Raw genomic sequence first — 27,498 nt, 5'->3', positions numbered from 1 at the left:
AGCTGTCACATTTTACACAAATGAGTATTGAAGTCTGTTGGCAAATGGGAAGGGGGGTGGGGATCTGGGGGGTGGAGGGGGAGGGACTGCTGACTGCACTCTTTTCAAAGTGGCTCCAGGTTTTAGGGGCGGGGCCAGATGCTTTGCTTGGCAGGAGAGGCGAAGCAGTTAAAATGATTACTAGCTAGGGGTTGGAACCCCAGCCTCTGGGTGTATATAAGACGGTGCAGCCAGAGCAGAGCTACTATTGCTGCCACTGCCGCTGCTGCTGGAGCCAGGACCAGGGTACACCACCAGCTCAACCCCTTAGGACGCAGAGACCAGAGAGGGAAGTGAAGAAGGCGTCTTAGGTCTGCGCTAGGCATCCTCCTTCACCTTTGCAACAGATACAGACAAGGGAATCCCTAGCCCTATTCCCTGCCTCCAGAAAGACACACGCCCACAGTCTCCTGCGCTCCAGCCTAGTGTTGCACGGGGCAGCCTGGCAGCAGGTCCCCGCTGAAGGCGATGCTTACAGGGACCCTAGCTCCTGTGCTGGGAAGGAGCCAGTAGCACCCAGCAGGAAAGCAAGGAGGTGGCTGGTTAGAGCCTCGGGTGGCTGTGCTGCGGAAGGACACCGCCTTTGCTTCCTTGGACACCTGCTGCAGAAGCCTGGGCACCATGATCCGCGTGGTCTCGCTGCTATTGGGAGCTTCGCTGCTCTGTGGCCAGGAAGCCTTTGCCCGACGGGTGGTCAGCGGTAAGTGAGGGCTGAGGTACTGTGCGCCCAGACAAGGGACTTGGGACTATGGGGCCATAGGAGGCACTCTGCATTTGGGTGGGATAGAGAGTTGGAAAACTGTACTGAGTAGGGCATCCAGAGAGACCTGAAAAACATGCTGTCCTTTTCTTTCACCCTCTCTCCGCAAACCAGGAAGTTTTAGTCTTTTTTTTTTTTTTTTTTGAAGAGTCTTCTATAGCTGCGGAGCAAGCTCTAGCTAAATCTGGAGTAGCGCAGTCTCTTCCGGGCACGGTTTTCCACTTTCTTTGGAAGATAGTGAGTGGATTACAGACAGGCAGGGTTGGGCACCTGAGAAAGGGGTGTGGTAGAGCTAGGCACACAGAGTATGGACGCAAAAGAGCTGCGGCAGGAATGCCACCTCCTGTTGTCTGGCTCCAGTCCCGCCGTGGTGCTTGCAAGGATGGCTTCTGAGACTTCTGTGACCAGCCCAGTTCAGATGTCCCAGTTTGCAGCCTTTGTTCTCCGTAGGACTGGCAAAGGGCAGGGGAGAGTCACTGCACTGTCGCTTTTTCTCTTCTGCACACTTCATTCCTAGTTAGAAAACTCAGGAAACACTCAAGTGGAATTGGGTAGAGGTTTGGTTTGAGGTATACTTGGTAAGGAATTTGGGTCTGTGCCTCCCGCGGGTGCAGTTAATTCTCTCAAATCAGTAAAAGGGAAATAGGTCAGAATCACCCTGCTTCCTAGCTTTGCCTGTTTTTGTTGTTGTTGTTGTGTTTTCAGCGTTCATTGTCTAATCACTGAGTATTTCACATCATACGCACTCCCCTTACTTTGGAGGGGTAGTCTCCTAAGGCTAGGGTTTATCCAGTGACTGAGGTGATTGGTGAACAGCACTTACAGTTACCCATAGAGAAAGCACTTGCTATGCCCGTCAAATGGTTGCAGTGAGTTTGTTGAATGCAGAAGAACAGTGTTTTAAGAGTAAAGTGTTTGCTTCTAAAGAACAAGGCAAATATGGTCAACTGAATGCTTGTCCATCTGCCCAGTAGGCGTCCCTGGTAGATGCAAGACGACAGCAACTTAAAGAGTTCAGAAATCAGCTCTTTAGGATCTAGCATATTTAAGCCTCTCAGCAATTCATGTATTCCACTCAGTCAGATCCAATTCTAAAATGCACAGGTAAGCAATCTGTCTCTAGCAGCTTTTCACAGGATGGTCAGAACCTGTGAGTTTAAATCCTTTCCCTTCTTAGCTTATCAGGGAATAAAGAACTACACGGAGATACGTCTGGTGGAATCAACTATATATTTCACCATCTTTGTCTTCAAGAAATTTTCATGCAAGTAAATGAACAGCAAGAGACTCTGCTTTGAACATATGGCATTTTTAAACTAACAGAAGCATTCCACTAAGTTAATAATGTTTCTTTGTTCTATTCTTATTTATATGCCTTAAAGTTCCAAGGGAAGAAGGAGATATTCAGGGTAGAAAATAGAACTCAATTACCTTATTGATGAAAAGTTTAATTTTCATTGTACTTCTACATAAGTTATTCCAAAACTTTGGCTATGCTTTTCTTCAGCAATTCATGGGCATCTTGAGGATGACATCTGGAAAATTTCTGAGTAACTGAGCATGATTTATTTGATTTAGCAAAAATGATGATGTTGACTTCAGATTAAAACAATTAGTTGTGTGTTCCTTATGAATAATTTGATTGTCTTCACATTGAAATTTATGTATCTCTATACTGATTTATGAATTATAGGCTTTGAATAATTCTAGCTGTGGTGGGCTGAGCAGAGAGCAGCCTAAAATCTGTTATTTTTCAAGCAATATTTCCTAACATGTCCACTGTCAGCCTGTTGATATTTGTGCTGAATGGTGTAGCAACCATTTTATGCCACTAGGGACCAGTTACCCAGTCTCTTCTCAAGTGTCTGGAGAGAATTGAGATAGCTTTGCTTTTCACTATTTGAAACATACTTAGAACACATGGAAAATAATTCCTATTTATTAATTTTCAGGACAACAACTCAAATTCTTTTGTAATAACAAATAATCACTTACCCATCATATCCTCAAAAGACAGACACTGACAAACTAAATCTCCAGATATGTTTTTCATGTTTCACAACATTCAACAAGATATATTCTAATACTTTTAAACACACCATTTAAGGGGCAAATAGTTTAAGGATAAATACTATTTCAGCAGCTTCACCATCAGCTTATCTACAGAAGACTTAATAGTATTCGATGCTGTAATAAATGCACAGAAATACACAGAAAACTCTGGTGATAATAGTCCCAATGCACACTGGGAAACTCAGTTGAGGATCTAAATTGTATGGCGATTTCTTATTCCACACAATGAGTGGAGAACATCTGTTGCATCTCTTCATTCCGTTCAGAAAGTCACTGGCTGGTAATGGCATTTGTCCTCTGACAAAGTTTGAGATTTTTCCTTAAGGTATAGTATGAGAATGGGGGAGAATATATTTGGAAAGCAAATAACAATTTATTTTAAGACATTTGAAATATTTTAATAAAATGTTTGTTTCTTTTTTTTTCTTTTCTCTTTTTTAGAGTTCGGAGCACTAGTCCCCAACATCCTCATGCTGCAATGGTGCATTGATCATATTCAAGGCACCCATCACATTTCTCCAGAAGTCTCTTGCATGTACAGTCTTAACTCTCCTACATCTGAGATAGACTTTATCTTAGAGACTACTGGAAAACGGTCCTTTAGAAGCAAGGTTGTTAGGCCTGCTATTGAATTCCCTGTAGCAATTCATGTGCTTCGTGGAGTCAGACATGATTTTTTAAATGCACAATTAAGCAGTCATTCTCCACATTTTACCAGAATGCTTGGAGTCTCTGACTGCCCCTTTCCTCCTTGATTTAGCATAGAACGAAAAGGTCACTGTGGAGAGTTAGCTAGTGGAGCCAGTTATATGCAGATTTCTAGATATCACTGAAAGAACATAGACTATTACATAAGTGATGACCAGTGAGTGGTTTTACAAGGTAATTTAGCAGCAGGGAAGATGCAAGTGGAACAGCAGAGCATATTCTAGCTTACAGAAAAATCCCATGACATCATGAAAGCAGAAATGATGACAGTGCAGGTTGCAAAGATGCAATTACTTTAAGTATCTCTTGGGCAAGAAGGGAGCAAATTAATCTTATTACTAGGCATTTAATAAACTACCCATTTATCACAGGCATTATTCCTTAGTGGCTGTTCATCATTATCGTATGGTGGCACTATATATGCATTAATGCTAAAACCCCTGGAATTTAAAAAGGGCTCTGGAAAGGGGAAATACAGTGGATGCTTCATTAGCAATTTTGACTACTTACATTTCTCTTCTGTGCTAGATTTTCACATACAAGTGCATTCATATAGAAAACTGTGTGGTAAACTTTTTTGAAAACTGTCTCAATTTACTACTGATGGTACAATACACCATGATATTCTGATTACAGTGACAGTCTCTGTATTTGAGATGACACCCAATCTAGGCTTTAATTGTTTTGGGAAAATAAAAGAACAAATCATATATATATATATATATATATATATATATACATATATGTTCAAAGATAGAAGTGCCCTCAGATTAACTCTAATCTGATTATTCAACATGAAAAATACACACTCAAAAACAGGTTTCCAATACACAAGCCTGTGCTTATACCAGCAATCAATAACCAACCAATAACTGTATTCAGTCAATGTATCTAACACAGAATAGATTCATGATAGGTACATTTATCAGTCCCTTTATTCATAAAGTATTTTAACAGTTTATTGCTTGAGACACATGGAGAAGTATAGACATCATAGAAAATGGGCATCAGAACCAGTGAGTCTGGTCCCAAGCCTGTTTGCATGTTATGATCTGTGTCAACATGGACAAACTTTTGAATTCAGTCTATGTCCCCCCTTTTTATTTTAAAGATGGGATGAGAAAAACCTACACCGTTCAGTGGATTGTAGGACTGAAAACTTTTGATACATTAGTGTCTTGTGCATGTGGAGAGGGTAGGAGGAGGGGCTTAGCTTGGGAAGCCCTGTGTCTGGAGTTGAGTTTTCTAGAGGAAAAGGCAGCTTTTCTAGCTGAATAGCTCATAAGAAGAACCTCTTAGTTATATGTCAACGGTTCAATTTTCCCACTTCCTCTAAAGGCATGAATAGTGTTGGCAGTGAGGTCTCATATTTCAAATTTTTGATCAGTGTCAGTTATAAGGATTAGTTCTATGAAACAAGTTTTTAAGGAAATAAAATTATACTGAAAGTTCATTCATTCCAATTACCTTCAGTTCTGTGGGACCTAAGGAACTTCTTTTTGACTGGCTGTTTAAACTCTCAAGTCATAACATTGTGAATTATTATGAACAGCTTTCCATTCATAATATGTATTTCAAATATCAGGATTTTCAATATACCTCAGAAAGCCTGTGGTGTTTCTTGGTGGAATAAATAAGAAAGACTGCTGCTACCACTATTCCTGAAGTGATCCTAGATGGTGAATTTGATTTTCCTAATGTAAGAGAATAGATATCAGCTATAGTGCACTCTGAAATTAAGTGAATCATAAAACTCATCTTGCATAATTAAGTTAACTTTAATAAATCTATCTTAACTTCAAATAATAATTCTTAAGAAATTGGTGCACTCTTGAGAATTGCAAATACAAAGAGTAAATGATACCTTCTCTCACTTAGTTCAAGATAATTGACATTATTCTCAGAGATCATGCAATTTATATATTTCAATACCACCAAGTGTTTCAGTTTTTTAAGGGGGATAGGAAAGAATTATGTTAAAGATATTTTCTTTTTGGAATTCTAGTAATGAATCTTAAGTTTAGCCAATCTGGTTTATGTGAGATTTATCATATTGTTCCTTTTTTATATTTTCACTTTTTTCATTTAAGAGTGGATCATAACTGAAGAAAAGAAATTTATAATTTATTTTCTGTCTTTGTTGAACAACATTATCTACACGAATTAATATCTAATGTTTACATTTTATTATAGTAACAAAGATAAGGAAAAATTGACAACTTCACAACTTCAGAGCATTCTACAATATATTTGAGGAAAGTAAAACCAAATTATTGTTTCTATTCAAGAAAAAGAAACAAATTGCTATAACTTCCTTGGATTTGTATCATTGCCAAAATCATTTTTGAGCCTTGCCAACATTTATGATTTTTCATAACTATGAAAAGCCAAAACCCTAATTTATGGAAATAACAACAAAATGTTAATTGTGACAATGATAGGAAAGTTTCATAGCTATTACTAAAATTCTCTGTAAATAAAAGTACATATTTAGGTTTGTGGTTCAGAGTGGGTTCCTATACTTACAAATTTGATAGGGGTGAATATTTCCTTCTATAATTCTATGAAAAGTCACTTGAAAACATTTAAATATTTAAATAGTTCTTAGATGTGAAGATTATTTAATTCCAGGTGTACATCCAGAATACTTTCATAAAAATAAGTGCACATGGCTATCTCATATTTCTCCTTTTATCAATGTTTCCAGAATCTGGAGTAGAAGGTCTTTGTAGAGAAACTAAAACTAAGTAATTTTCAATTAGAGATTCTGAATTGAGACTTCTTTGTAGTTAGCCAGTATGCACGTAACCTTAGTGTAGCACAAACCACTGTGTGATTTATAGAAAAATTACCCTCCTGTAAAGCATTTCTGAAATGATGCTTACAAAAATAGTCAGGGAAAGTTTTCATGTGACCCTCCAGGGCAAGGAGGGAGGTCATCATAATTGTTCTCTATGAAGGCTGGCTTTTCTGGGAGTCGGGAAAATCACATTAGAAGACATGCATTAGCAGGACTTGTCTGGGAATTAGGGCAACATTTGTTTCCCAGCTGTTCGAGTTCCACTGTGACCGCAGCCAAATGGGATCAGCTGAAGTGAGCAGCAAGCCCCGTGGCTCCAGCTTCTGCTCATTTTTGCCACAGTTTGGGCCAAATGTGCACAGTAAGGCAGAAATCAGTACTAAAGTAGAATTATGTGTAAAGGTATTCACCCCGTCAGCATTAACTGATTCTATGTGAGCCATAATAATTGTGCAGTGCATCTATAACTTCCTGGAAACTGTCTTGCTCTCCTGACCTGGTAGTAGCTTTTTAGTTCAAACATGAAGACTCAGCTGATACTCACCGAATGTCCTTTGGAGTCAACATATCTGTCCCAGCTGATAAAAGGCTTCTGTCTTGACCCCCTCAAGCACCCTCTTTCATGCAGCCATCATCATCTCTGTTCATTTATTGAGATTTTGGACTACTCACTGCATCTATAGGGAAAGATTGCCTAGTATAGAGTGCCAAGGTTGGCAACTTTTCCAGGACACATGCAGCATTAGTTGTGAATTATTTAAAATGCAATTATTTGTCTAGGGATCGTTACTTATACCTTTTACAATTTAACATTCTATTAGGAATTTATACATTATACTGAGAGCTCTCTATGCATTTTATTTATTTATTTATTGGTTTTTTGAGACAGGGTTTCTCTGCATTGTTTGGGAACCTGTCCTGGCACTTGCTCTGTAGACCAGGTTGGCCTCGAACTCACAGAGATCCATCTGCCTCTGTCTCCTGAGTGCTGGGATTAAAAGTGTGCGACACCATATCTTAATTTTATAAATGAGTGAATTTCAATCACACTTGCATACCTTCACCATGTGTAGACTAGAGATGAGCTTATCTTTTAATATATCAAAGATAATGATGAGCAGTGAATTTTAACACATAAATTGTATCCAGGAAGCCTCTTAAGGTGCCGTGGTTTTGTTACATATACATTCATGTTACTCAACAAAAGCATTCCACTATTCTCTTTTTCTTTCTATTCTGATCTTATAAAATATTCTTTAAAAAGCAGTATTTAATAAAAATGCTTGAGTGAAATACAGGGCTAAATGTTATTAGAGGTGAAAATTTGGAACTTGAAAACTCAGGGGAATTTAGCTAAAATATATTTGGAAACTTGGAAATATGTAAAGGATGTACTAGATGAAAAAAGGATGTGAGCTTGCTTCTTAAATACAGTAATAAAACTGTAGGCTTGTAAGAATTGTTGGAATCTTACCAGGAACAACTATTTTAAACAATGAAATCATCACAAAACCTAATAATAAGCAAGGGTAAAATTTCAAATTTATTTATGATTCATATTAGAACCAAGCATTGGGATTTCCATTGTTTCCTGCCAATGGTTATTTCAGATGAATTTCACTACTAATGCCTCTTTAGCTCATTTCCAATGGCCATTTCTACTACTGATATGTTAATTTTTGTTAATTTCAGTTTAGTCTGTATATTAATTAGAGTGTACCTTTCAGTTTGTAGCCCATAAGTTCAGATCCCAGTTACTTGACTTGTGTGCATTGCTGGAATAACTATTTTATATTTGCAATTTTTTGTCAAGATCCTGAATGCTTATCACTTAATACTTTTGTGAGGTTAATGATAATCCTGTCAATTTCTGCTTGCTCCTGCCTTGAGTGTCATTCCAGACGACAAATTGAGTTTCAGGCACTGGGGGGATATTGCAATATTGATGTAATATGGTTGTTCAACAAGATGGGCCGTAGTTGAGAGTACAAAGTATAAATTCTTTACTTATCACAGTATTCAAACATGATCTCCCCGTCTACAATTGACAAACTTTTTATAGGCCAACTGTAGTCCTACTATGTCTATAAGACACTCCTTTGCTCTGGTTCTCCCCAACATTTGGCTCTTACATTCTTTCTCCATCCTTTACATGATGGTACCTATACCGTGGGTAGGAAGGTCTGATATAGATGTCTGATTTCTGGCTGAGCACTCTATGTCACTCACTCTTTACATTTGGATTAGTTGTGAATTTCTGTGTTAACCACCATCTACGGCACAAAGAAACTTCCTGATGAAGTTAGAGAGGTGCTTTAATCTATAGATAGAGAATTATGAGTTTAGAGGGAAATTTTGGTAATATGTCCATTCACTCAAATAATAGTAATATGTTCACCAATGTGGCTTGTGAGTTTCCTAGTCATTAGTTCTTGACCAGATTTTCAATAGCAGGCATGGGTTTCCTCCTGGAGAGGCAGGGATTGAATCTAATCAGAGGGTAGTTGTTTCCTCCCATAAATACTACACCACTATTACACCCATCTTGGAGAAAGTTCTTAATAGTGTTTCTTATTTTGAATTGTTCTTTTATTGTGGTTAATATCAAACTTATGAAAAAAGACCTCACAATCAGTTTACCTATGTGTTTTTGTTTGTTTTAGGTCAAAAGGTATGTTTTGCTGATGTGAAACATCCCTGCTACAAAATGGCCTACTTCCATGAACTGTCTAGCCGAGTGAGCTTCCAGGAAGCGCGCCTGGCTTGTGAAACTGAAGGAGGTGTCCTCCTCAGTCTTGAGAATGAAGCTGAACAGAAGTTAATAGAGAGCATGTTGCAGAACCTGACAAAGCCTGGAACAGGGATTTCAGATGGCGACTTCTGGATCGGACTCTTGAGAAGTGCAGATGGCCAAGCATCTGGTGCATGCCCAGATCTCTACCAGTGGTCTGATGGAAGCAGCTCCCAGTTCAGGTAAGCTGTGACTGGATCCTGAAGTGTTTGTTGGTGTTCTGGAGGATTCAGAAGGGCAAAAGAAAAGCCCCGATGCCTAGAAGCACTCAGACCACATGTTTCTAAGCGTCCCTTTGGTTCTGTATTTGTAGGAACTGGTACACTGACGAACCTTCTTGTGGAAGTGAAAAGTGTGTTGTCATGTACCATCAACCAACTGCCAATCCTGGCCTAGGAGGTCCCTACCTTTACCAGTGGAACGATGATAGGTGTAACATGAAGCACAATTACATCTGCAAGTATGAACCTGGTAAGAAACATCTGTAGCTATAGGAGATTCATGCACGTTTGTTCATACTAGGCCTTGTCTTTAAGGTTTCTTGTCTTTATTATTCCTAGGATGGAGGCATCACCTAACAGCCTTCTCTGCTAATGCACTGAAGCACATTGTTTGTAGGACAGCAAACCTGCCAGTGTGTTGGATAAAAGTGAATGGGTAGAAACATTTTTGGGAGAGGCATTTCCAAGAGAAAATAATAATTAGTACAAGAACCACACTCTGCTGTTATAATCATATTTTATAAATGATAAATGTCTATGCGAAAAGATCTTGAGTGCTTATGAGACAGTGTGGAAAGTAGGAATAGACTACCAAAGTGCTTATAGACCTGCATGCTTGTGAGCAATAGTCCCTTGGTTCATTCCTGCTGAGTTTAGGGGAACAATCATCTTTCTCCAGGCATGTTATTTCATATACATAGCATAACACTTTCCATGTAGTCCTTCACCTGGGCTTAAATCCTTTCTCAATAGTTAAAAAGAGTAAGGTCACATTACATACTATCCATCTGATTTGTATCTCTTGAAAAATGACACTTTGTTAGTTTTCTTTTAAAATGTTCAGTTGCTTGTCATACACAGCCACTGGAAAATTACCTTGACCTAAGTCACATTAGTGGGGCTTCCCACTGAATGTAGTGAAATTGATTTATTTAATAAGACACCACAATTGAATTGGGATTGAAACCTCAAGAAGGACTAATCAAAGGTGTGTAAACTTATATATTTGATCATCTTAGACACTCAAGTTAGATACTTAAGTCTTTAAATATTTATTTTTCTATTTGTCTACAAAATGTTGGAAAGGGTCATTTTAACTTTTCTGAAGGACTGTCAACATAACCTCATAATATGTGTCCATAGAAGGCAATTATATCCAAGTACCCATGTTCCAATTATTCTTTGAAAATTACACAATTTCTTTTCTCATAAAGCCATGAAGCACAAGGGATTATTGGATTAGACTTCCCCTTCTTTTATGTTTATCCTGCTCTTGAGTATATTAGCCAACTTTTTTATATCCCTGGTGAGTTTTTTCTTTGCCCTTGGTTGCTAAATCTGTCATTATACTCCTGGAAGCCTTTGCAGAGCTAAGTTTGTTATTCATTTCTATTCTTTCCAGTTGTGTCTTAGAGAAATACAGTTAAGATTCTGTGATATTTTCAATTTGTTGCAACATTTGACATTTATTAATGAGAGGGTTAAAGGAAGGAACATAGCTATGTAATAAGTATACACGCATTTATCTATTATACCCATGATCAGTTTGAAATTTATAATTTACTTTCGTATTTCTTTTTTTTTTTTTTTTTTTTTTTTTTATTAATATTTTTTTTATTTTCCATTTTAAATTTAGATAAGAAACAAGGTTGCTTCACAAGTCAGTACGAGGTCCCTCTCCCTTTCCCTCCCCTCCTCCTGTGCCCACCCCCCATCCCCCCCCCCCCGTTATCCCCTCATTCCCCCAGGGAGGGTGAGGCCCTCCATGGGGGTGTCCATAGTCTGTCATTTCATATAGGGCAGGGCCTAGACCCTTCCCCAAGAGTTCAGGGTGAGAGTGCACCTCACATTGTTCTATGGGAGTCCAGAGACCGTGTGTATACTTGGGATGGGTACTGATCTGCTGTCCAAGGCTCAATAGATTACCTAGGCCTCCTCACTGACACCCAGATTCAGGGGGTCTTGATCAGTCCCATGCTGGATTCCCAGGCTGATGCCTGGGATTCAAGAGTTAACCTTTGTCTGGTCAGCTGTTTCTGGGGGTTCAACCAGCCCAGTCTTAATCCCTTTGATCATCAGTCCTCCCTCTCTGATACTGGCTTTCTTGAGTTCAGCTCAGTACTTAACCAGCCAGTAAATGAAGTTTCTGTTTCCCAGACTCTCTGGCAATAGGATTGTAGGCTGGCACTCCCCAGATCTATGTCTAAAATCCATATATGAGAGAGTACATGCCATGTTTCTCTTTTTGTGACTGGGTTACCTCACTCAGGATGGTTTCTTCTAGTGTCATCCATTTGCCTGCGAATCTCATGATTCCATTATTTTTTTCTGCTGAATAGTACTCCATTGTGTAGATGTACCACATTTTCTCTATCCATTCTTCGGGTGAGGGACATCTAGGTTGCTTCCAAGTTCTGGCTATTACAAATAAAGCTGCTATGAACATAGTGGAACAGACATCTTTGTTATATGAATGGGCATCTTTTGGATATATGCCTAAGAGTGCAGTTGCTGGGTCTTGTGGTAGGTTTATTCCCATTTTTCTGAGGAATCTCCATACTGCTTTCCAAAGTGGCTGAACCAGTTGGCACTCCCACCAGCAATGGAGGAGTGTCCCCCTTTCACCACATCCTCTCCAGCATAAATTGTCATTGGTGTTTTTGATTTTAGCCATTCTGACAGGAGTGAGATGGTATCTCAGAGTTGCTTTGATTTGCATTTCCCGGATGGCTAAGGATGTTGAGCACTTTCTCAAGTGCCTCTCAGCCATTTTAGACTCCTCTATTGAAAACTCTCTATTTAGTTCTGCAGCCCACTTCTTAATTGGGTCCTTTGCTGTTTTGGAGACTTGCTTCTTGAGTTCTTTGTAAATTTTGGAGATCAACCCTCTGTCAGATGTGGGATTAGTGAATATTTTTTCCCATTCTGTGGGCTGCCTTTTTGTCTTGCTGACTGTGTCCTTTGCCTTACAGAAGCTTCTCAGTTTCAGTAGGTCCCATTTATTAATTGTTGATCTCACTGTCTGTGCTACTGGTGTTATGTTCAGGAAGCTGTCTCCTGTACCAATTCTTTCAAGGGTACCACCCACTTTCTCTTCTAAGAGGTTCAGTGTGGCTGGATTTATGTTGAGGTCTTTGATCCATTTGGACTTAAGTTTTGTGCATGGCGATAAACATGGATCGATCCGCATTTTTCTACATGCCAGTCTCCAATTATGCCAGCACCATTTGTTGAAGATGCTTTCTTTATTCCATTGTATATTTTTAGCTTCTTTGTCGAAGATCAGATGTTCGTACGTGTGCGGGTTAATACCCGGATTTTCAATTCGATTCCATTGGTCTGCCTGTCTATTTTTGTGCCAATACCAAGCTGTTTTCAGGACTATAGCTCTATAATAGAGCTTGAGGTCAGGGATAGTGATGCCTCCGGACGTTGCCTTGTTGAACAGGGTTGTTTTGGCTATCCTGGGTCTTTTGTTTTTCCATACAAAATTGATTATTGTTCTTTCAAGGTCTGTGAAGAATTGTGCTGGGATTTTAATGGGGATAGCATTGAATCTGTAGATTGCTTTTGGCAGGATTGCCATTTTTACTACATTGATCCTACCTATCCAAGAGCATGGGAGATCTTTCCATTTTCTGAGGGCTTCTTTAATTTCTTTCTTTAAAGATTCAAAGTTCTTACGATACAGGTCTTTCACTTGTTTGGTTAGCGTTACCCCAAGGTATTTTATGTTGTTTGTGGCAATTGTAAAGGGTGATGTTTCTCTGATTTCTCTTTCAGCCCTTTTATCATCTGTATATAGTAGGGCTACTGACTTTCTTGAGTTGATCTTGTAACCTGCCACTTTGCTGAAGGTGTTAATCAGCTGTAAGAGTTCCCTGGTAGAGTTCTTTGGGTCACTGATATAAACTATCATATCGTCTGCAAACAGTGAAAGTTTGACTTCTTCCTTCCCAATTTGTATCCCCTTGATCCCCCTTTGTTGTCGTATGGCTATAGCTAGAACTTCAAGTACCATGTTGAAAAGGTATGGAGAGAGTGGACAGCCTTGTTTTGTTCCTGATTTTAGAGGAATTGCATTGAGTTTCTGTCCATTTAGTTTGATGTTGGCTGTTGGTTTACTGTATATGGCTTTTATTATGTTTAAGTATGTCCCTGTTATCCCAGATCTCTCCAAGACCTTTATCATGAAGGGATGTTGGATTTTGTCAAAGGCTTTTTCAGCATCTAGTGAGATGATCATGTGATTTTTGTTTTTCAGCTTGTTTATATGGTGGATTACGTTGATGGATTTTCGTATGTTGAACCATCCCTGCATCCCTGGGATGAAACCTACTTGATCGTGGTGAATGATTGTTTTGATGTGTTCTTGGATCCGATTTGCCAGTATTTTATTGAGTATTTTTGCATCAATGTTCATGAGGGATATTGGTCTGAAGTTCTCTTTCTTGGTTGTATCTTTGTGTGGCTTGGGGATCAAGGTTATTGAAGCCTCATAGAAAGAGTTTGGCAAAGACCCTTCTGCTTCTATTGTGTGGAACACTTTGAGAAGAATTGGTATAAGCTGTTCTTTGAATTTGTGGTAGAATTCTGCACTGAGGCCATCTGGACCTGGACTTTTTTTGGTTGGGAGACTTTTGATGACAGCTTCTATTTCCATAGGGGTTATAGGTCTATTTAAATTGCTTATCTGTTCTTGATTTAGTTTTGGCAAATGATAGCTGTCCAGGAAGTCATCCATTTCCTTTAAATTTTCAAATTTTGTGGAGTACAGGTTTTCAAAGTATGACCTAATGATTCTCTGGATTTCCTCAGAGTCTGTTGTTATGTCCCCCTTTTCATTTCTGATTTTGTTAATTTGCGTGTTCACTCTCTGCTGTTTGGTAAGTTTGGACAAAGGTTTGTCTATCTTGTTGATTTTCTCAAAGAACCAACTCTTCGTTGCATTGATTCTTTGTATTGTTTTCCTGGTTTCTACTTTGTTGATTTCAGCCCTCAATTTGATTATTTCCTGGCGTCTACTCCTCCTGGGGGAGTTTGCTTCTTTGTGTTCTAGAGCTTTTAGCTGTGATGTTAATTCTCTGGTATAACTGTTTTCCTGTTTCTTCATGTGAGCACTTAGTGCTATGAACTTCCCCGTAGCACTGCTTTCAAAGTGTCCCATAGGTTTGGGTATGTTGTGTCTTCATTCTCATTGAGTTCGAGGAAGTCTTTAATTTCTTTTTTTATTTCCTCTTTGACCCAGGGATGGTGCAGTTGAGCATTATTCAATTTCCATGAGTTTGTAGGTTTTCTGCACTTTGTGTTGTTGTTGAATTCTAATTTTAAGGCATGGTGGTCTGATAAGATGCATGGAGTTATTCCAATTTTTTTGTAGCTGCTGAGGTTTGATATGTTGCCAAGTATGTGGTCGATTTTTGAGAAGGTTCCATGTGGTGGTGAGAAGAAGGTATATTCTTTTTTATGTGGATGAAATGTTCTATAGATATCTGTTAATCCCAGTTGGGTCATTACTTCTATTAGACCCTTTGCTTCTTTGTTGAGTTCCTGTCTGGTATTCTTGTCTAGTGGTGAGAGTGGTGTGTTGAAATCTCCCACTATAACTGTGTGGGGCTTTAGATGAGATTTAAGTTCTAATAATGTTTCTTTAACGAATGTGGATGCCTTTGTATTGGGGGCATAGATGTTCAGGATAGACACTTCGTCTTGGTGGGTTTCACCTGTGATGAGTATGTAATGACCTCCTTCATCTCTTTTGATTGATTTTATTTTAAAGTCTAGTTTGTTAGATATTAGGATTGCTACCCCTGCTTGTTTCTTGGGTCCATTTGATTGAAAAATTTTTTCCCAACCTTTAACTCTCAAGTAATGTCTGTCTTTGAGGGTGAGGTGTGTTTCTTGTATGCAGCAGAAGGAAGGGTTCTGTCTTCGAATCCATTCTGCTAGTCTGTGTCTTTTTATGGGTGAGTTAAGGCCATTAATATTGAGGGATATTAATGACCATTGATTGCTCATCCTTCTTCGATTTGCGATGGTTGTTGTTGGTGGAATTATGGGTGGAATTTCGCCCCTTTGTTCTTTTGGCTGTTGGTAGAGAGGGATTCTCTAATGCTTATGTTTTTCTGGTTGTAGTTAGCTTCCTTGGGTTGGAGTTTTCCTTCCAAAATTTTCTGTAGGGCTGGGTTAGTGGACACATATTGGTTGAATCTAGTTTTGTCATGGAATATCTTGTTTTCTCCGTCTATAGTGATTGAGAGCTTTGCCGGGTATAGTAGTCTGGGCTGGCATCCATGGTCTCTTAGTGTAGGTAGAATATCTATCCAGGACCTTCTGGCTTTCAGAGTTTCCATGGAGAAATCAGGTGTAATTCTGATAGGTCTGCCTTTATATGTTACTTGACCTTTTTCCTTAGCTGCTCTTAATATTCTTTCTTTATTCTGTATGTTTGGGGTCTTGATTATTATGTGGCGAGGGGATTTTTTTTTGTGGTCCACTCTATTTGGTGTTCTGTAGGCTTCTTGTACCTTCATTGGCATGTCTTTCTTAAGGTTGGGAAAGTTTTCTTCTATGATTTTGTTGAATATGCCTTCTGCCCCTTTGAGGTGGATTTCTTCTCCTTCTTCTATACCTATTATTCTTATGTTTGGTCTTTTCATGGTGTCCCATAATTCCTGGATGTTTTGTGTTAAGGATTTGTTGGATTTAAGGTTTTCTTTGGTTGATAAATCCATTTCTCCTAATGTATCTTCAACACTTGAGATTCTCTCTTCCATCTCTTCTATTCTGTTGGTAATGCTTGTATTGGTAGTGCCTGACTGTTTGTCCAGCTTTTCTATTTTCTGCCTTTCTTCAGATTGTGTTTTTTTTAGTGTCTCTATTTCAGTTTTCAACCCTTGCAGCATTTGCATTGCTTCTTGCAATTTTCTGTTTATCTGTTCGTCCGTTTGTTGCCTTTTATGAATTTTTTGGTTTGTTCTTTCTTCCATTTCTTGCATTTTTTGGTTTGCTTTTTGTTCCATTTCTTGGATTTTGTGCTTTGTTTCTTCTTCCCTTTCCTGCCTTTTTTGGTTTGTTTCTTCCTCCATTTTTTTTTTTGCTTTGTTTTTTCTACCATTTCTTGCATTTTTTGCTTTGTTGCTTCTTCCATTTCCTGCCTTATTTGGTATGTTTCTTCTTCTAATTCTTGCATTTTTTGCTTTGCTTTTTCTTCCATTTCTTGCATTTTTTGCTTCATTTCTTCTTCCATTTCGTGCCGTTTTTGGTTTGTTTTTTCTTCCAATTCTTGCATTTTTTGGTTTGTTTTTTCTTCCATTTCTACTCCCATATTTTATCTAGTAGCATGACTAACAATGATGAAAATGATAAAAAGTTACCCTGTTTACTCAGAAATGGGATAATTCAATTTTATGTTTCCCTTTCCCTCTGCTGAAACACATACATATTCTTTTGGTACACTGATACCCATTTTTATGGCGGTACTTTTAAGTGTTATTTTTGTGTTAAATTTGTCTTGGATCTGATGAGGTGACTGCCAAAGACTACAGAAATTGCTCTGTGTAACTTTTTTGTATGTAAAGTGACACGAGTAATGAGTCTAATTTTGAATGAAAACATTTACAGTTGGTTTTGTTGTTGCTTGTTTTTTGTTTGCTTGTTTGTTTGTTTTTGAGGTAGAGTTTTACTTTATGACCGAATCTAACTTGAAACTCAAAATATAGCCTAGAATGGCTTCAGAACATGGTGAACCCCTAGACTTGTCATAAATAAAAGGATGTTATAGACTTACAGAGGGAAACTACAGTTTAGTACTCCACCCACAAAGAACTTCATTAAGCAAGAAACTATTCTGGAAATCATGAGGGGGCTCCTGAAGAAAAAATCTCCTTCAAATCCACTTACTTCTGGCGTATTAGTAGAGTTATAGTATGTACCTCAGGGAGCATAACAAAGACATCACAGGAGAGAGGACCACTTCAGCTCAGGAGAAATAAAGGAAATTTCTTACTCTTATAACTTTCTAGATGTGAGGTTTAGGGGTTGAAGGAGAGTGGGTGCCACACCACGTGGCCTAACCTGTGTACCAGGAGTTTGAATGGATGTGTGGTGCAAGAGTTATCCTTGGTCAGATTTGAGAGTCTGTGATCAGGTGCAAGTAGAAGGAGGCTTCAGAGCCACAGTAGGCTTGCTTATCAACCCAAATGTGCTTCACTGCAGCAGGTGGGTGGTGGGTAGGTGGGGTAGATGTCAGATTTGCAATCAGTTTATGCCTTGCTAGGTTCTTTTCTCATTAATACAATTTACTGTGGCTAAACTGTTAATGTAACAATTGGTTTCTTAGGGGGAAAGTATATTACATTGGTAGTACCAGACTATGGTAAGAACTTAAGCATTTCTCATGCATTTGGGAATTCAAATATCTAATCACATAAAGCTAGAAAAGAAACAAGCTATAAAACTTGACTTATTGTTATTAAAAGGAGCAGGCCCTAGTGGAAATCACATTTCAGAATGTTATTATTTGGGTAGCACAGACGTGATTTTCAGGTGGCGGCTGCTTGTATCAGCAATTCCACATACAACTGTGGAACTATCTGCTAATTATTATTGAACAATAAAGGCGCTTACACAGAGAATTTACCTTTGTTTTCTTTTTAATTGTATCTTATGTCTTACATTTTAAGTTCACAAATTATTGTTTACCCCTGTAACTATGGGCCCCTTTGTCATTACTGATTGCAGCAGCAGACTGCCTTCAGAACTCTACCTCTTTTGGGTTTCTAAATGAAGTTTGCGATTATAGAAAGAATTTACAAAATTAGTTCTTTTATTCAGAGATAATTAAATGTTGGCTATTTTAGTTAATTTTATGTGCTTTTAAATGCATAATATATATCTGACTGCAAATTATTCAGAAATCCAAATCAACCTTTTTTACTGTTAATGATAAAATTTTGTTTTTGGTGATGTCTGCATTTTCCTTGTTTAATTATTATTCATTATTCCTATACTAATTATTTGCAGAGATTCAGCCAACAGACCCCGTTGAAAAGCCGTTTCTTACAAACCAACCTGGAAGCACACATGAGAGTGTGGTTGTTACTGAAGCAGGTGAGTCCCTTCTGTTTGTTCTTATGTCTCATCTAAAGAACTGTGCTCTGAACCAGTGCTTCATGCTGACCCCAGAGAAGCCTTTCTTGTGGTTGAAGGATGTGGCGGCACATTAATTATGGACCCAAAGACATTTACTTTTGACCTACATTAGAAATAACTATGCAATGATGCATTTTGAATGGAATAAACATTTTTGAAAAAATTCCATTTAAGATAGGAGTATCTAGTATGAAACAAAGTGATCGACATTAACACCTGTCTCTCCAAAGCATTTCCCAAAACAATAGAGTAGTTACCCTGTATATTGGTATATTTAGTGGCCTGGAATAGCTGTTTGTTGTTGAATGTTTAGGGCTTGTCTGGCAGTAGAGATGAGATATCAAATAAGCCTCATTTTGGTTTATGTAGTCTTTCCTGGTATAAGTACCTCTATATGTTCAATTACAGACTATCACTGTGACATCACTGTAGGGAATGCTGAAAAGGGGTACACACAATGGGCCGTCTATCCCACTGTCATCCAGAAGACACAGTAAAAAATGCAGTCCCCAGAGAAATTTTCATATTAGCCAGCTGTAGTTGGAACTTTCTGTCCCACCCAGTCTCACAACTCTTCAGTCCCAAATCAATACATATTTGGGCTCATATTAATTATAAACTGTTTAGCCTGTTGCTCAGGCTTGTTACTACCTAGCTCTTACAACTTAAATTCATCCATAATTCAGCCAGGCAGTGGTGGCGCATACCTTTAATCCCAGCACTTGGGAGGCAGAAGCAGCTGGATCTCTGTGAGTTTGAGACCAGCCTGGTCTACAAGAGCTAGTTCCGGGACATCCTCTAAAGCCACAGAGAAATGCTGTCTCAAAAAGCCAAAAAAATCACCCATAATTATTATCTATGTTTAGTTACATGACTTGGTACCTTTTCTCAGTAGGCATTCTTGTCTTGTTTCCTCTGCTTCTGGTTGGCAATCTGACTCTCTGCCTTCCTCTTTCCAGAATTCTCCTAGTCTGTTCTTTCTGCCTATACTTCCTGCCTGGCTATTCATGAAATAGTGTTGTTTTAAACCAACATGAGTAAAAAATGTCTACAGTGTACAAGAACATTATTTCAAAGCCACCAGCAACTCCTCAATATTCCTAATGACATAATTCACATGGAAAGAAATATTTATTCTATTTCTTTTGTGAATATTGATACAAAGACCAAAGTATTTTAAAATGAATAGCACATAGAGTTTCAGAAAGAAGGCTGAGCACTCCACAATCACTATTGTCTTCATTTTGATCCCCCTATAACAAGCATGTTGGGACACACGCACACACCAAGACTTGAACTAAAGAAGTAAGGAGAGGCATCTGTGAGAATCTGGAGTGTTGAGTGAGGGGTAGGATTTATTAAAATGAAAAGCACTTATATATGAATTTAAAAATATGTTAAATAGCATCGTATCTCTGAATTGTGTATCACTAGATCTCATTAAAATACACCCCTTAGCAAAGGAAAGGATAAGTCTTGAGGTGAATAAATTGTGGACAACTTTTATTAGACTCATTAAGATTTGTGATTTGTGACCAAATTTCAGTTTGGAAGCCAAATGCAATGTTTCTGTTTGTTTTCCTATGCAGACATGTTGTTAAGTCTTTGGGCTTTTTGTGTTTCAGGTATCTGATTTTAATATTATCCACGATATCTAAACACAATTAAATTTATCAGTAAATAAATTAAACTACAGATATGCTTCCTCTTATAATAATGAAAGTGTGGCTAATAAAGTCATTTCAGGCTTTGTAGGTCTTGAGTCTTGGTGATTTTCTTTGAAATCTATTAACAATATATGCCATCATTGAAAGTGAAAGAGCAGGGCTAATAGATGACCCATTTTCAGAATTTAATTAAATCATGTCATTGCCTCCAGAGCCTTATGTCTCTTGGTTATGGCTGATTCATCACCACCTAGGATGTGTTATTGTCACCTAATGCCAGATGCATTTTCTCCTGACATTGAGTTTATCAGCTACAATAATTCATTATATACTAAGTCAATAATGGTTGAGGTAATTACTATTCCTTAATATAAAGTCTTCACTTCTCCAATGATGCAGAAGAATTAATAGAATGAGACAGCTAAGATTATTAACATGTTATGAAAATTAGCCCGTGTCTGAATTAGAAATATAACAAATTTAAAAGCATGCATATTTTAATTGAGCATGTCAACCAGGGCATTACAGTTTTGTTTTAATTTTGTCAAATTATCTATATTTTTCATAAGCTGTTGTATTTGGAGTTTAACTTTTGCTAACAATTTTATTTTACCTTAATCTTTAGGGAAATCTGTCCATAACTTTACATTTGAGTTTCTTCTATCATTGGACACTGAAACTGTTTTTGTTTTGTAGGTATAATTCCCAATCTAATTTATGTTATTATACCAACGATTCCACTGCTTTTACTGATACTTGTTGCTTTTGGGACCTGTTGTTTCCAGATGTTGCATAAAAGGTAATGCCCATATTTGTGTCGAGAAAATTAAGAGAAAAAAAAACTTAAATGTACTTTGAGACATCTTTTAAAAATTTAAAATGTTAATATATCTTTAGCTTATATTAAAGAATTTTAATGTTCTTCCCTGTCAGTAAAAATCCAGGACATGAAGAATTATAGTATGTACTTAGATTATCTGAGGGATGTAGCATCACCTTTATACTTCACAAGTCCTGCGAATTTCTTCCCTTATTGCTTTTCAGTCAGGAAAACGGTGGCTCAGCTGGGTCTTCTTCAATTGCCTTGTGATGTACAGTTAGCACATGTGGTGTGTCTGTAGTGTGAGTGTGAATTCATATGAGCTGCACTATACATAAGGTCTCTAGATTGTTAAAATCAAACAGATGCTAAACCTTTCAATATGAATATCAAGTTGCATGAAAGACTTGGTTTTAAGGGTCTACGGGTAGTATAGTTTCAAGATTTAAATAATAAGCTTCTGTTTTATACCAAAAAGACTTTTTAAGAGGAGGAAATGTGTCGTTGTGAAGACAGCAAATTGAGTATGGTGTCCTTGAGAGGAAGAGGCAGAAGATACATAAGTGTAAGGCCAGCTTGAGCTAGTGAGTTTCAGGACAGTCTGAGCTACATCATGAGACATTGTCTCAATGATAAAAAAGTTCATTCTTTTCCAAACACACACACACACACACACACACACACACACACACACACACACACACACACACCTGGGTACTATCTGGTAGATATTTTGAAATAAAATGATATATCCTAATAGAAAGATTTCTAGGGACTTGCCAAATACTGATTGGTGCTTATCATTACTCTTGAGTTGGTGAAGTGAACTTATTACCTGTGCTATAATCTTGCAATAAAAGTTGAATAAATACAGTACAAATATGTATCAAACAGAAAAACTAGAAGATATATTTAAATAAGGACAGATGTGCTAGAATAAATGGATTATTTGTTTTATGGTTAAACAACTGATCAAAAGAACGCTTATGTCAAAGAAGGACCTGCAAATGAAATTATTTTTCTCTTTTTGTTTCATCAACTTCTTTTCCTTAATTAAATCCTAAAGAGTCTGAAAAGTGGCCACCCCTGAAAGGACATTAGTTATAGATGATTAATGTGTGTTTTTAAGTGATCTAATCTAGGCTTGTCTGGCAACACATGCCTATAGTCCCAGAACTCAGGAGGCTGGACATCAGAAGGACTTCAAGTTTGAGTCCAGTCTGGGCTACATAACAAGAACATATCTAAACAAATAATCAAACACCTCCCACAAACCAAACCAAACAAAAAATCAATGCCAAATAAAACAAAACAGTAACATATTTCAAAATACAAAAATCATTTAAGTTAAAAATAATAGGTGTTGAAATGAAGTCTGGAAATTAATACATTTTGAGACCCTCTTGAGTTTCATTGAATGACATACAGAGCACCATAAAATTTATTTTCCAATATTTTATATGTAGTAAACACAATAGATAATACATCATTTCTTTCCCTAGTGCTGAAGACTCTAGATGGAATTACATCTGGTTTCTCATTGGGAGAGCAATGGTGGAGGAGGACTCGGAATCCCCTCTTTGCCCAGACAGACTGTTAAAGTGGCCATTTAAGTAGCAAATTCACTAGTAAACACTAAAATAGGATTCAAACATTCTCACTTGTCAAGTAAAATGTGTTAATGTGTTGAGCAATAGCATCTCCCCCCAAGGATTGTTTTGTTTTTCCCAAATAGTGGTTGTACTCATTCAAAAGATCTGTGGCTGTCTTCACTGGTTTGCAAACTCCAGAGTGAGAAAAATAACCAAAATTGGGCATTCTCAGATGCCGGATGAGCTGAAGTCTTGTGTTCATCGTTCTTAGACCATCCCCTTTTCCTTTCTTCCAGGAAAGCCAGGAGAAACTTCATCAAAGACTCCACTCCATTATCATCTGAGTGCCTTGCAGAAAGTTTAAATTCCAACCTGGTACACATGGTGGTTTCTCTCATTCCATATCATTGCCAGAATAACTTTCCTTCCCTTAACTAGGAAAACCTTTTAAGTGAAATGTTAGTTACAATTAAAGCCACATTGACAATGTAACTACTCTTCCTACCATTTAAATACTCTACTCTTCATAAACTTTGCCTGGCTTATTTTCACTTCATGTTAGTTATACCTGGTAGAGTTAATTGTGCTGACTATATTTATTTGAAGGAATATCCATATAACATGTAATTTGGAGTTTTATTATTCACAACAGCACTCAAAGTGATATGACCGAAGTATTTTGCATTGCTATGCACTGGGCTTTAGAAATAGTCCTTATTTGTCCTTACAGAGTTCTGCAAACGTGCAGGATGGTGGAATGATGTAGGGGTGTGTCTGTGAGGGTGGCAAAGTGTGTAGGCTGCAGTGTGGATACTGAGGGGTAGAAGTAAGGACTGAACACAGGGAATGTGGACAGACCAGGTGATTGGGCATCCTCAGGAGACTAAAGCAAAGAAATGCAGATCGTGACATGCAATCTGGTAGAGAATGACTTGGGGAAACTTAGAGACACTTCTGCAGTAGCCTGAGCAAAACCATCCGAATACCAGACAGGGGCTGCCATGATGACCTAGGTCCAGTTCTACAGGATGGAAGTTTCATGTCAGACATACCTTGGAGGAAGAACTCACAGACTCCCAAGTCACCAGACATGTGTCTGTTTTGGATTTACATAGGTAGAGAGAGAGGCAAAATTAAACTTTCTGTACACAAATGACTTAATTAGCTCTCACAAAGGTTGATGGAAAAAGGCAGGTAGGCATTCCTTACATTTAGGACCATAGCATGTGTTTAGATGACTTGACACTGACTGCAACAGACATTATAGTATAGTACCCTTGTAAGATCTAGAAACCTGACCAAAGAAAACAAGATTTCATGGGGGAAATTGGATGTTTTAGTACTCTGTCAGGCATTTTTTTTGAGACAGGGTTTCTCTGTGGCTTTGGAGGCTTCCTGGAACTAGCTCTTGTAGACCAGGCTGGTCTCGAACTCACAGAGATCTGCTGCCTCTGCATCCCGAGTGCTGGGATTAAAGGTGTGCGCCACCACGGTGCAGCTCTCTGTCAGGCATTTTTATGCACATGTGTTTCCATTCTATGGTGAGTTAACAGATACAGGTTTGTCCGTTGGTTTGTTTTCAAGTCTCATAAGGACGGTCATCTTCACCCAGTGGGATAATCTAGACTTTTTTGTAGGAATGGATAATCTGCTGAGGAAGAAAGAAGAAGCCATCCTAACTGTCTGAGCATCTCTCTTTGGACAGAGACACAACCAACCTAATCAAGCAGATTCGGGATTTAAATTATTTTCTTTTTATGTTTTTCAGTAAAGGAAGAACAAAAACGAGCCCAAACCAGTCTACACTTTGGATTTCAAAGAGCACAAGAAAGGAGAGTGGCATGGAGGTATAATATTTAACTGACTTTGCTCCAGAAAGTAAAAGATAGTTTTGTAATTCTTGATCAGTGTAAGGAATGGCATCGTTAGCTTAGAATGGCTTAAAAAAACTCAAAGGATCTGCAAGATGAACTGTAAGCTCCCCCTTGAGGCAAATGTCAAAATAATTTTATATGTTCATAGCTTCACTTACAAAATATGCTATGTTAATCATGGAGTGAGGAGACCTGCTTTCCCAGCTGAAGGATGCACCAAACTTCACGTGAATGAAATGGACCACACAGTAAATTTCAGTGGACACATCTGGAATCCCTGTGTTGGAATAGTTACTTTTGCTTTTTTTTCACCTTCATAATTGATCAGTATTAATCTACTTTATGTAATATAAATCAAACTAAATTTACAGTGTATAGAAGCATTCTATCTTTGCAAAAGTGTTTGATAAATATGGAGTATTGGAGTGTTCTAGTATTTATATTTATGGCATTTCTTTTTTACATACATGCTGTTTTGATTAAATATTGAATTCACATAGACACAAAGAAATCTTTCCATTGGGAAACTTTTTTCTTTCTTGCTTATTTTTGTTTGCAGAAACATTTCATGTTTTTTCATTTCTCTGTTTTTGGTTGCATAAGGTTTAGGAAATCTCTTCAGAAATAAGAAACTGTTTCATTGACTGTATTATAAATCTCCTGAAAAATTCAACTTAGAGGCAAGAACTGTCTAACTTCACTTGTGCAAGACTCGTGCCTTACAATTACTCTTAATTTAAAATTAAATGGATTTTGTATTAAAATATCTTTACTAATAGTTGTATAGACACCAATGTAGTTTATCCTGGAAAAAAATTGCATTCACGGTACAAATCACAGGTCTTCACTTGTTGCCTATAGAACTGCAAGCTGTTCTCAGAATGTCTGGAATCAATGTGTAGCTCCTCCCTGTCAACTGAACAGGATGGCTATGGAGGGCTGGGATTGACCCTGGAGTCAGATAGCTGCAGTTCGGCTAAGGGTTTCTAACTGAATTTAGCTTGCATTGATATATATGGCAGAATGGTTTTCAGCAGTGTGAGGCTAAGCAGAACACACTGATATTATAGATTAAGAACAAAACAAAACAAAATCTACAAATCACACCAGTTAATGGGCCATGGGCTAGAGGTCATTGATGTTTAAATGTCTTTTATGAGCGTTTGTTCATGATTGTGAGCAGTGGTTCCCTTCTGTCTGATTGAGTTTCCTCAACAAGTGGCATTTGTTCTTCTCAAGAGAGAGTTGTAACTATTTTGTCTTCAAATGTCCCTGTGTTACTTTTAACCAAATAAAAAGGTCTTGTTTCTGAGGAATGATCATTGGTGTTGTCTAAATTTGTAAGTGAACAGATGTGGTTCATCTCTACCTGAAGATGAAAACAATCATTACAGGTGAAGAACGTGAAAGGCAAGGATATTAAAGTAAACAGGGAATCTTCCTATTTTCGGTCAGTCTTTCTCAGCTGGATATAAAGTCCTTCCCTTAAGTAGACGTGGTTTTCCAAATAGGAGGCAAACGGGACCTCAGAGCTCTGTCTGCTGCTCTGAGACTGGAAAGGGCAACTGCCCTCTACGCACAGCTGTCCTCATTAAGGCTCCATCCTTTCCATGGCTCTCCATCTTTTGGGTCAAATGGGAGGCCAGCTGCTTGGATCTGTGTTTTCCTTCCTTGCCAACTCCACCGGTTTCTTCCTTTAGTTACAACAGCGAGCAGGGAAACTGGGCTTTGTCCGTGCCACCCTGAACTTTAGCAGCTGGAAGGTGGAAGCACACAGTGATCAGGGAAGGCTGTTGTCCCCCCTTTCATCGTCATCAAGGTCAGGATAACTTCTGGTGTCAATGACAAACTCCACCTGTGACAAGGGTGGGAAAAGACGCTTCCTTCCCGTTAGAAGATGGTCACAATACCACCCTAAGGATCTCTGAAAGTTTTAGCTGGTCCTCAAAAAACAAACCCATATGTGATGTAACTACTCTGAATTTACAGAACGTTGTTTAAATACATGTTGGGAAATTCCATTAAATATGCAACTGCCTTCAGGTATTCAAAACAACCAACAAACCCCCTCTCTTTAGGTCCCTTTCCCCTTTCTAGGCTCAGATTAGTAGTAGGTTTTATTAAGAAGAGTGTGTTCTGAGACCCCTGACTGTTTATGCCGTTGTTTATTGGAACATTTAGTCCTCCATCATCTTGTCCAGCCTTCTTTTAATGGCATGTTTTTCATGCTCTGACTGTCTCTTGGCCTCTGTCCTCAACCTCCAGGGTCATTGCTGCCTGCATAGTGGTTTCCAGTGTCTCTTGATCGCCCCAGTTGTAATCATTCTCTATAAGTGTAGCTGAAGCTTCCCTCCTTCCACAAAGCAAATCACAGCAATTGCTTATTTTTATTCAGCTGATATGAACCCAATTCATCCTTTCATTGTTTCAATTATTGCAAAGACGTGTTTATGTGTGTGTGAGTGTGTGCATGTGTGAAATATGTCTGTGTGTGGATATGTGAATGTTATGTTAAGTTACAAAGGATTTCAGCAGATTCTGTGTCATCAGCTAAATTGACATTTGTAGCTACTCTGGAAATGATCCAAGAGATTAAAGTAGTAAAGCAAATTAATTTGTTACACATTTTTTACTTTAATGTGCAATTCAGCTGTGTCGGGATGAGTTTTTCACATTAAAGATATTCTGTAAATATATAAGCTAAGAAAAAAACTTAATAGCTGAATTTCCTCAAAGCAGTTTCTTTTTTTAAAGAGATTTTATAAAATACCAGCTTGATGTAAATGGTAAGTTAAAATGACCCAGATAAAGATTATTTGTGTAGAATGACCTTATCTGGTAGTTTACTTTTATGTTTCATAGTCAGGAGAGAGACGTGTGTGTGTGTGTGTGTGTGTGTGTGTGTGTGTTTTCTTTACCTGGATGAAAGGCACAGTGATGATGTGATCATGTTTGCAATATGAGTTTGTAACAAAGGTGTTTTTATAAACAGAGAAAATA

General features: G+C 38.1%; 1 protein-coding gene across 3 annotated transcripts; it reads left to right on the top strand.

Annotated features, from left to right (window-relative positions):
* The first annotated feature begins 231 nt into the window (after positions 1-231).
* On the top strand, positions 232-25,814 carry Chodl (chondrolectin). Of its 3 annotated transcripts, XM_021226081.2 has the most exons (7): positions 232-739; positions 9,044-9,353; positions 9,485-9,642; positions 18,417-18,503; positions 20,909-21,011; positions 22,921-22,999; positions 24,393-24,503. In XM_021226081.2, the coding sequence occupies exons 1-7, from the start codon at positions 661-663 to the stop codon at positions 24,393-24,395; spliced, it is 819 nt and encodes a 272-aa protein (XP_021081740.1). In that variant the 5' UTR covers positions 232-660; the 3' UTR covers positions 24,396-24,503. The 3 variants fall into 3 exon arrangements, with proteins under 3 accessions (XP_021081740.1, XP_040606495.1, XP_005068265.1); XM_005068208.4 differs by lacking the exon at positions 22,921-22,999 and having other exon boundaries at positions 235-739; positions 24,393-25,814; XM_040750561.1 differs by lacking the exons at positions 20,909-21,011; positions 22,921-22,999 and having other exon boundaries at positions 233-739; positions 24,393-25,814.
* The last annotated feature ends 1,684 nt before the right edge of the window (positions 25,815-27,498 follow it).

The sequence above is a fragment of the Mesocricetus auratus genome, unplaced genomic scaffold (genome assembly GCF_017639785.1).
Source record: "Mesocricetus auratus isolate SY011 unplaced genomic scaffold, BCM_Maur_2.0 Super-Scaffold_100008, whole genome shotgun sequence".
Lineage (NCBI taxonomy): Eukaryota > Metazoa > Chordata > Mammalia > Rodentia > Cricetidae > Mesocricetus > Mesocricetus auratus.
Note: the sequence above shows the minus strand (reverse complement) of the source record. Positions and strands in the feature narration are given on the sequence as shown.